The 11,428-nt window shown below is 29.1% G+C and overlaps 1 protein-coding gene across 1 annotated transcript; it reads left to right on the forward strand.

Moving 5' to 3' along the window:
• Nucleotides 1–3,881: 3,881 nt before the first annotated feature.
• Nucleotides 3,882–9,254, forward strand: LOC120078372 (ER lumen protein retaining receptor family protein). The gene is made up of 6 exons (XM_039032639.2): nt 3,882–4,419; nt 5,493–5,692; nt 6,712–6,852; nt 6,964–7,044; nt 7,613–7,740; nt 9,060–9,254. Exons 1-6 carry the CDS (start codon nt 4,110–4,112, stop codon nt 9,091–9,093), a joined length of 894 nt encoding a protein of 297 aa, XP_038888567.1. The 5' UTR covers nt 3,882–4,109; the 3' UTR covers nt 9,094–9,254.
• Nucleotides 9,255–11,428: the final 2,174 nt, after the last annotated feature.

Here is an 11,428-nt window from a genome sequence, read left to right on the forward strand (position 1 = left end):
CTCTTAAAGTTGTCTTCCTTAAACTTCTTTGTTTTTAGCATGAGGTTTGACAATGAGCGATCCCATCGTGGTAGAAATAGCGACATTGGTGGAGGATTTTGCAGCCATCAATTTAGATATATTAATTGTTTTCAGATTGTTAAGAGAAAATGGTATATATAGAACTGAATACACTAGCAAACTGATTACATCTCAATTACGAGAAACAATACACTCAATGTATAATATTCAAACTCAAATGAAATATTGATGGTGTGACAATGCTTAGATATGAAATAACAAAAAAATTAAAAGAACCTCAAAACCTTTAGAGACTTCATAACATAGTCGAGCCACGCTTCTGTTAAGCGTTGTCCTGAAGACAATTATTAGCTCTGCAAAGGTTGCAATCAGACTACAACGATCGTCTCAAAAGGATACAACAATTAACTACAATAGAACTGTAACCTTGAACTACTCAGATCTGGCAAAACTCTTGGATACTTACTTTCAACTCAACTCAAGAACGAAAGAAAGAAAGAAAGAAGAGAACTCTTCGCTTTGGAATGAGATGCTACAAATGAATAACCAAGTTTCTATTATGGGCTAGCTACTTAGTAACTCTCCGAACTCTCCAAAGTACAAAATGAAATCAAATAAATACAAAAATTGAAATATTTGTCAATTCTAACTCAATTGAGTTGTTACTTGACAAAAATCAAACATAACTCATTCAAATTGAATAAACTACAAATTTAACTTTGATACATGTTAAATTTGTACATGAAACATCATTTTAATTTAAAGTTTCAATCCAATTTGAAAGTTTCTAAACAATGAATTTAATCTACACAATTAAATCCCATTTTATGCTTCAATATTCAATTGTTTCACTTTCTTTCACTATATATATATATATCCAACACAAATAAAAATGGACCTACTTTTTTAAAACCTAAATTATATAAACTTTTTCGCTAGCTTGATATAAAATTGTCCCATTGTATTCGTGTGTTGATATCATTACTCATATTTTAAATTTCTTTGTTGAAATTTTCTCGAGTTGCCTTCATTTAGTATCGAATAATGAGAATTAAAAAAAAATAAAAATGACATAAATGAATCATAAAAAGAGAAAAAGAAGATTAAAAAAAAAAAGAAAAAGCAAGGTAGCAAGATCACACATAAGTAACAAGTTAATCTTATAGTTTTACTTTGTGATGACGTAAACAAAATATGCATACATACATGTATATGCCTCTCTGCCTGAAGTCAGTACACAAACAAAATATCATCAAATTAATAAGGAAACAAACAATGACAACAACCCACCAAACATAAGATATAAAGCACACAAGGAGACTAACCATTTTTGTCCATTTATCAGGTAAGGGTTGTTGAAGTTAATGTCCTAAATCGAGTGTATCTTGTAGTTTGTAAAGACAAATTATATATCTAATAACATAAGAGATATTTTATTAATGTTTATACTACATTAAATCAATCCAATACACTAAGATCTAAGGTTATTTTATGAAACTTAAACATGTATGTGGAGACATACAAGTGGATCATGTTTAAGTGATAACCTAAACAGTTTGTAGTAGATGGATAAGGCTTGGTACCTTATCATGGTGACACTACGAATACGGTCTGCTTTGTAGATGTTACAATTGTTGTAAAGTACTACAAATGTGGAGACATGTGAGCAAGGGTATTCTATATAAATAGAATAACCTTAATCCTGAGTGAGTTGTGAACTCTTATCTATGAGGGCAATCCTTTGATTTGTATGAATGGGAGCAGCCTTGTTAGTCGACTCAACAAGCGTACCATTTTGGGGACTTGTTCGAGTAGGGAGCTAGGAACACAACTACAAGATGGAATTCACTCCTTTCTCGACCTTAGGAAAAGTAGACAAATTGCTCTCTTAATAGCTGATTCTGGGTCTTGAACATTGAGGTCACAACCTCTCACTCGCCCGAGAGATGTTAGTTTACAATTTGACTATAAACTGTTTGTTCATTAGAGAGATCAATGATATTTAAAGAGTTAGATGTAACTATAGGGGTAAAACAGTATTTTGACTCGTTATAAGTAATTTGTGAAGGGTCAACTTATTGTTGATTTGTTATATTTGTGGATACAAAAATAAATCTATAATGCGAAGAGTGCAACTATCGATCTTTAGTGGTGTGACCGATAGTTAATGAAATTTAATTAAAGAGTTTAATTAATTAATCTGGTATCATTGAAGTATCTAATAGGTCCCCATAAGGTCCCATTGTTAGCTCACTAAAGGATATATAAGAAGAATGGTTTGAATTGTATAAATCAATTGCATATTAATGAGATTAATATAATACAGTTAATTATAGATGTGATCTATAATCAAGAGAGAAAAATATTTGAATAAGATTCAATATAAAGAGATGTATACATATAAATATGTGATAATTATATGTTGATTACTTCTATATTAAATATGATTTAATATAGTCGTTTAATTGATTAATTCTATATTAAATATGAAGAGATGTTCTGGAGAAGACGTAGAGGGAATCGTGAAGAAATTTGGGAATCCACAAAGGTAAGTTTTAGCTCTTCCCTCTTTTCTTCTCCTAAAGGCATGCTAATCTGATTGTTTTATCCATTATGTTATTATTTTTATACCTTATTTTGTTTATGTAAAATCAAAAATCGAATTGCAAGGCGATAACACACTTCAGTTTGAGATTCGATCCTTTCAAGGTTATTATTGAAATTTTAAAATATTAGGTGTACTTTTGAAACAAAGTACTTACAATTTCCATCTAATACTAACTGAAAGAATAACTTTTAATTTTTCTTTCGAAAGTTTAAGAGTACTATTTTGCAAAATATTTGAGGGTATGTGGTGATGTTACCCATAACCTTCTCTAGGCAGCAATTGTTAAGGAGGATTTTGTGTACTCTTTTGTGAAGATTTCTTCATCTAGTTTGGAAGAAGTTGTTATTGGGAAGGCTTCTTGTTTGCCTAATTGGGTTTCTTTTGAAGTTCTAGAGGATGTCCTTGTTATGGATTTGGTTGATTTTGAATGAATTTCTTCTTAAAAAACAAACAAATTTCAGAAAATAATCTTATAGACTATCCATATTTTACCAGCTTCAAATGAAAACCAACCTTTTTTAAAACCTAAATTCCATAACCTTTTCGCTCGCTTGATACAAAATTGTCCCATTGTATTCGTGTATTGATACTCTTTACTCATATTTTATTTTTCCTTTGCTGACATTTTTCAAGTTTCCTTCCTTTCATATTGAATAATGAGAATTAAAAACAAAAAACAAAAATGACATGAATGAATCACAAAAAGAGAAAAGGAAGATTAAAAAGAAGAATAAGTCAGATATTGAAAATTGACAACGAGATCACATATATGTAACGATTTAATCCTGTAGTTTTACTTTGTGATGACATAAACAAAATATACATACATACGTATACCTCTGATCTACTTAAAGTCAATACACAAACAAAATATTATCAAATTAATACGGAAACGAACAATCACAACAACCTACCAAACACATAAAGCACACAAAACTCAAAGAAAACGATCATTTTAGATCCGTGCACATGTAAACAATAAAACTTTTTATGTTTTTAACAAATATGACTTATTAAAAAAAAAAAAAAAAACTCTAACTTCAATTTCAAGATTTTCCAAATTTATGTTTTTTTTCTTTCCTTCCTCATTTGATTCTATAATAAACAAAATAATTAAATAAGCATATCCAACGAGGTTTGGTGCTGTCAAAAACTATACCCTAAATTTGTCAATTAATTTACTTCCTACTCCAATTTTAGAATTAATTTTTTGTAATTAAAATTATTACTATTTCCAAATTTATACTTTTTTCTCATTATTTATGTAATTTCTAAAACAAAATCGGATGAGTTCATTTCACCATATCTCTTACAAATTTCAATTCATTGATTCCTTCCTCCATAAATGCTTTTTTCTGCATAAATGGCAACCGTTTCAATCCATTTCCCCCAATTTCCCCCCTCTCAATAACGCCTCTCTCTCTCTCTCTCTTTCAATTCATCCTTTAATTTCAATTCATTTCTCTGTTTCTCTCTGTAGATGGATTCCCTAGGTTCGTATCCGATCAATTTCGGTTCCGGTAGGGTTCCGATCTCCAGCGACAGCGATGAATTGAAGAAAAACCGCCCGATTTGGAGGAGAAGGATGAGCCAAGCGGCGGCGGAATGGCTGAACCGACGATCCTTCGCGGCGAAAATTGGTATTATTGTGGCCGTGACGGTGCTTGCGTTGGTGATTTTGAAGCATACTGTTAAGAATCATAATTACTTCTTCATGGCCGGAGAATCCATTCACGCCGCCGGGCTTCTCGTCCTCGCTTATAAGCTCACCACTCATAAAACCTGCTCCGGCGAGTTCTTTTTCTCTCTCTATCTCTTAAACGCTTCAATTTATTGTTATTATTATTATTATTTTTAATTTTTGGGATTTCTGTTTGAAAATGCCGCCAAGAATTGGGATTTTTAGGGGTTGATAGGTAAAAAATATCTAAATATGAGGACTTGGGTGGATATTAAAAGTTTTACATGTTTTTTTTTCCTTCTCGATTTTGGGTTTAGTTTTGATTTGAATTTTAGCTTTCGTTTTAAGTTTTACCCATGAATTTCTAATTTAATTTTTATTTGGTCGGTAATTTTAACAGTGCTATATTATTTGATTTTGAATTTTGTTTTTTCTTATTTTAAAACTTTAAAATTTATGATTTTGATTTTTTTACTAAATATTCACTTTCAATTTATACTATTCTAATCATTAATGTAAAGTAACTAAGTTAAAATAGTTGAGTTAATTATAATTAAATTAGACTCTTAAAATTTAAGAGCATTTTTTAAATATAAAAGATATTTAAAAATATTTACATTTTATACCAAAAAGTTCTAAAAGTACAAAACACTTTTGAAACTTTTTGCTATGAAATGTAAATAGTATTTGGATGTTTCTATTTATAAAAATTTTTCTTAAAAAAATTAATTAAAAAAAAATCACATTAGGATTGTTTTAAATCGAAGGTAAAAGTCTAAAATTTTGAAATTAGTTACCAAATGGAAACTAAACTCACAAGGGTAAAAATGTAACATTTTGAAATTTATGGACTCAATGAAAACTAAACTCAAGGCTCAGAGACCAAAATGGTATTTAAAAAAAAACATTACATTTGTGTAATGTCTATCTTTATGGAGTTCATGAGTTTTTTTTTTTTTTTTTTTTTTTTTAAGTGAAAGTTGATTTAGATTGACCAAATACTAATTACCTCCTTGTTAGAGTCGATTTTTCTAAAAGTACAACTACTACTAATAATAATTTTAAAAATTACGAGAATTCTAAGTTAAGCTTTAGTCAAAATTTCGAAACAAAAAGGAATTTAATTTAGAACAAAATGGTAACTAGTTGTTTCTTACAAGGATATTTTGGTAATGTAAACAGGTATATCTTCAAAAAGTCAAGAACTCACAGCTCTGTTTCTTGTTGTAAGATTGGTGTGTGGGTCAATCATGGAAATTGATATTTACACACTTTTTGACTTAATTACCTTCCTCTCCACTCTTTGGGTCATCTACATGATTCGCTTCAAGTTGAAAAATACCTATACAAAATCCCTTGACAACTTCCCTTTGTATTATGTGGTAATAATCTTTCGCCTTCTCTTCCTTCTATTCGCATCTCGAGAAAATATTTATATAACTAAATTTATCATAATCTATCGACTTAACTTTTTTATTTTTTCTAAATAAATGATTTGATATATGTGATATTTAACGAGGCTGTGACTTTGAATGAAGATATTGACTAGTAATTATATCATTTTAAGTCCTGAACTTTTTTAAATGTATCAATTTACACTCTTTTTCAAATTTCATCAGAAAAATATTGTGTCGGACTTATAATTGTTTCTATTAAACTCTTAAATTACCATAAATGAATCGATGTAGACCTATTATTAAGATTACTTTTGAAAATCGTAGATGTGTCAATTCTTACATGTTTCTTCACTTGTCATATTTACAAAATTGACAATTAGAATTGATGCATGCACAATTTTCAAAGAAAATCCTAATTGAGAGTTTAAATTGATTCGTTTATAAACGTTTAGTGGTTTAATTCACAAAATTATGTCTCACACTATAATAATCCAGACAGAATGTAATGAAGGGTATAAATTGATATATTTACGAAAGTTTATTGTTTAAATTGATATAATTATTAATTTAGAGTTTTAATTGATATAATTTTCAAAGTTTAAGAGTATAAATTAATATTTCTCACTTCTACATTTAAAAAATGACTATTTAACTCCTATTTACCATATTTTAACATGGTTAATTTTATACCCAGCGAAAACGTTTTAATTGCAACATATGGCTACATCTTAAGATATTTAGTGAATAAGAAGTGTTTCATGCAAAAATTTCAATCCAAACGAATGAGATATAAATGACAATGAAGGAGTCAAAATATTCATTTTTTAAAAGTATAAAATCAAAATAGACATTTTAATATTGTATACATCAAAATGAACCAAAATCCAAAGTATAGGAATTAAAATAGTATTTAAATCTAATTAAATTTATCGTAAATCACCCGTTAAGTATAACCTTTTAAACGTTATTTTGACAATGATTTATTATCTTATTGTCTCAAATAGGTGGTGCCTTCTCTAATTCTTTCTTTCTTCATCTTTCCCTATACACACCATAATCATTTGGTTCGTGTGACATGGGCATTTGGTGTTTACTTAGAATCCTTTTCAGTGTTGCCTCAACTTAGGCTTATGCAAAATGCTAAGGTAAATTTAGCCTTAATTTCTTTCAATTTTTCTTTTGATTCATCAAAATACTTCAATTTATATATTGCTTCATTTTTATTATATATTTGTTGTTTTTTTTTTGTTTGGCAGATGATAGAGCCTTTCACAGCCCATTATGTGTTTGCTTTGGGAATTTCTAGATTCTTGGCTTTTGCTCATTGGGTTATTCAGGTTTGATGATTTGATAACGGTTTTGTTTTTTGTTTTTTGAATGACTTTTTGTTTATTAAAGACTCCCTTTGATAATTATTTAGGTTTCGTTTGATTGCATCTTCTGAATTTTTAGTTAATTTTTTTTAAAAAAAACAAAATCTTAAAAGTTACCTTTAAAACATGGGTAAAAAGTAGATAAGAAAATAAGAAATGCAGAGATGATAGGGATGTTTGTAGGCTTAATTTTAAAAAACTTGAAACCAAAAACCAAATGGTTACTAAAGAGGACTTTAGTTTTTGGTTTTTGATTTTACAAAATTAAGCCTATAAATATCACTATTTTATTTTCTACATTTTATGAATGTTTTCAAAATCAAGGAAAAAAGTTGTAATTCTCAAAAACTCATTTTTGTTTTTGAAAACGGGCTTAAGAATTAAAAAAATTTCATATGAAAAATACGAGAAAACAAATACAAATTTTAAAAATCAAATTGTTATCCAACATGATGTAAGTATTGTATTTAATTACATTGATTATGTAAGTTTATTAGGTTTTTTTTTTTAATTGTAACAAAATTTGTTTTAGGTTTACGAAACTCGTGGAGAATATTTGCTATTGGTTGGCAATGGTTACTTTTGGTTCATGGCGGCTTTCCTTGCAGAAATGATTCAATCCTTTATTTTGGCTGACTTTTGTTATTACTATATAAAAAGGTAAACTATTCCTTCTTTTAAAGTTTATTTTTTTAAAAAAAAAAATAAATCCGGAACAATCGCTAAAGTACGGTGTAATTGTAATATATCCTCAAACTTTTCATTCTAAAAATGGATCGCCCTTAAATTTATACAAATGTTAACATTTGACCCTCAAACATACATACTCGTAGAAACTGTTTTGAGGATTCAATTTTTTTACGACTATTGTAAATTGCAAGGCTCAAGAGGTGTGTGATCGACTAAAAAATTCTCCGCGGGGCGGGGAATCCCCGGTTTGACTGGGGATGGGGTCAAATCGGGAAACTTTTTCGGGGCCCCGTCCGAGGACGGGGCGGGGACGGGGATGGTATCCCCGCCCCAACCCCGACCCCGATTTTATATAGTTATATTTTTAATATTTTATAAATATATATTTATAATATATAAAATAACTTATTTATATGTATGTTTATAATGTATACTATAGACTTATAGTGTTGTAAGCCCAATATTGAATATATAAATTCTAAATTTAAGTCCAAAAGTCAAGCCCAACTTAAAAAATTAAAAGAAAAAAATGGGAAATCCCGTGGGATCGGATTCCCCGTAGGGAATTAATAGGAGAATCCTTGTGGGGAAACGAGGAATGGGGTCCCGCGGTGATCCATTTCCCCAACGAGGAATCCCAGTCCCCGTCCCCGCCTTCAAATGGCGGGGGCGGAGGCGGGGATGGGGGGAATTTCTGGCCGGGGACGGGGGACCCTCCCCCGCCCCGCCCCGACCCCGTTGCCAACCCTAATTGGGTTGGATTGAACGTCTTTTTTGGACCAACCATTAGAAATTCAAGTTTGTTGAATTGGCAACCCAAAACGTCCAAATAAGATCTCCAACCTAACTCAATCCACCCCGAATTCATTAACCCAAAGTAGTCAAATTTTAAACAAAGAAAATGTATATGTATATATATATGTGTATAATTTGGGTTAGGTTGATTCAACCCTAGCCAATCCTAGACCGAACCTAACCCAACAAAAATATAAAAAGTTCAACTCAATCCAACTCAACCAAATCTAACCCAATCTTTATAATTTAGGTTGGGTTTTCGAATTTTTTTAACACCCCTAGGCTCAATTTTAACATGGGTAGAAACTTGAGGGTCTAAATTTTAGAAGTGAAAATTTTGAGGATATAATTGCAACTATCACCATACTTCGGGGTGGTTTTTGTAATTTGCTATTCTTTTTAAATTATGTGTGTGTGTGTGTTTTTTTTTTTTTTTTTTAAGGTTATCTAGATTATATATGTTTCTAATTTTGTTTTATTATTTTGAATTGCAGTGTGATGCAAGGCAAATTGAGGATGCCTGTTTAAAGTCTTATTGCTCTCCAAGTAAATTGAAAATTCAACATTTTAGAGGTTTCAAATTTGACATACTAATTTAAACCTTTTGTTGCTACACTTGCTAGCTTGTGGAAATTTAATAATGTACCCTTTTTTCCTTCATTACTAATAATTCCCATTATTTTGGCTTTTTTTTTTTTTTTTTTTTAGTAAATATCAATTTATATCCCAAAACATTGAGGTTGTATCAATTTAAATCCTACACCAGGAATTGTATCAATTTAAACATTAAACTTTGAGGGTTGCGTCAATTTAAACCTCAAACTTTAGGGTTGTATTAATTTAAACCCAGAATTTGGGATATTTATCAATTTAAATCCCAAATTAATAATTATATTAATCTAAATCCTAAACTTTCATAAGAGTATCAATTTAAACTCTGAGCTTTCATAAATATATCAATTTAAACACTAAATATTCATATGTGTGTCCAATAAAACACAATAGAGGATTTAAGTTGATACAATTATAAAAGTTTAGGTTTGAATTGACACTTGTAAAAGTTTAGGGTTTAAATTAATATAATTATTAGTTTGAGGTTTAAATTGATATAATTACCAAAATTTATGGTTTAAATTGATACAATTATTAGTTTAAGGTTTAAATTATATAAGATCGAAAGCTTTTTTTTTATATTTGCCTATCATTTATATATAGAAGTATTATATTGGTTTTTGTTTCATATCTAAACACTAAAATTTACACACATAAAAGTAAGAGAGAGAGAGAAATTCACGTCATATTTAATGAAAATTTAATTATATTACTAATTAAGATAAAGAATTTAGGCTGAAATACATATCCGATAGAATTTGAACTTATATTCCAATTAGTTACTAATTAAAGTTGTAATTTGATTTACTAGTTTGATGTTGTAATTGAAATAACTCCCAAATTCACTAGTATCAATTATTAGTTTAAATTAAACAATTATTAGTTTGATGTTGTAATTGAAATAACTCCCAAATTCACTAGCATCAATTATTAGTTTAAATTAAACCATTATTAGTTTGATGTAGTAATTGAAATAACTCCCAAATTCACTAGTATCAATTAGACTTTTTTTTCAATATTTTTTTTTTAAATTTAAAATTGAATTATTTCAAAAGGTTGTGAAATTGAGGAACACAACGGATATGGAGAAAATATAATATAATAGTATATAAATATAATATAATATAATAACTAAAATTATGAAAATTTAGTGAAAATTTGGATTGGATTTCTCACCAATGTGTGTGATTTTAAAATCCATCAAATGTCAGTATTTATAGGCAAAGTGACAATTAAGATGCAGCCTTATATGGACACCAAGCATGAATAACTACAAGGCACATGAGCAACATGAAGATTAACACATGACTTTTAAAACACTAAGCAATGGACATCTATTTATTTTTATAATATTTATAATATATTTATAACACTTCTTCTTAGATGTCAATATATATATAAAATATGTCTTGTTAAAACCTTACTAGGAAAAATTCAATGGAAAAAAAACTCTAATGAAGGAAAAAAAAAATACATATTTCATATGATATATACTCCTAAAAGAATACAATATATTTACACCTCTTCATGAAAACATCACTTAAAATCTTTGAGTCACCGCATTCCAATGTTGTGCACCAATTTTTCAAAAGTTGCGGTTGAAAATGCCTTTGTAAATAAGTCTACTAGATTATCCTTACAACAAATTTGTTGTATAGTGATGTCGTCATTTTCTTCAAGATTATGAGTGTAGAAAAACTTCAGTGAGATATACTTTGTTCTACCTCCTTTAATATATCATCTTTTGAGTTGGGTTATGCAAGCTATGTTGTCTTCGTATAATATTGTTGGAAGATTTTTATTAGAAGACAAGCCATATGTTTCACGAATGTGTTGAGTCATTAATCTTAGTCATACACATTCTCGACTAGCCTCATGAATTGCAAGAATTTCAGCATGATTTGAGGAAGTAGTTGTTATGGTCTGTCCCATCGATTGCCATGATATAGGAATTCCTCCACATGTGAACAGATAACTTGTTTGAGATCTAGCTTTGTGTGGATCAGATAAATATCCAGAATCTGCGTAACTAGGTAAAAATTTGATTTATTTGAATAAAACAAACTCATATCGATTGTTCCTCGGAGATAACGAAGTATATGCTTAATTATGTTCTAATATTTTTGGTAGAAGAAGAACTATATCTAGCTAATAAATTTACTGAAAATGCAATATATGGTCTTGTATTATTAGCTAATAAATATTTCCTCATGACCATAAATTAATTGTAATGGTGAGTATTTATGATAAA

Source organism: Benincasa hispida, chromosome 5 (assembly GCF_027475165.1).
Source record: "Benincasa hispida cultivar pf3 chromosome 5, pf3_genome.v1.1, whole genome shotgun sequence".
NCBI classification, from domain to species: Eukaryota; Viridiplantae; Streptophyta; class Magnoliopsida; order Cucurbitales; family Cucurbitaceae; genus Benincasa; species Benincasa hispida.

Coding starts and splice junctions, on each gene's coding strand:
- LOC120078372 (XM_039032639.2), top strand. CDS start 4,110: ATGGATTCCCTAGGTTCGTATCCGATCAATTTCGGTTCCGGTAGGGTT. Junction 4,420..5,492: donor CACTCATAAAACCTGCTCCG/GCGAGTTCTTTT, acceptor TAATGTAAACAG/GTATATCTTCAAAAAGTCAA. Junction 5,693..6,711: donor ACTTCCCTTTGTATTATGTG/GTAATAATCTTT, acceptor TGTCTCAAATAG/GTGGTGCCTTCTCTAATTCT.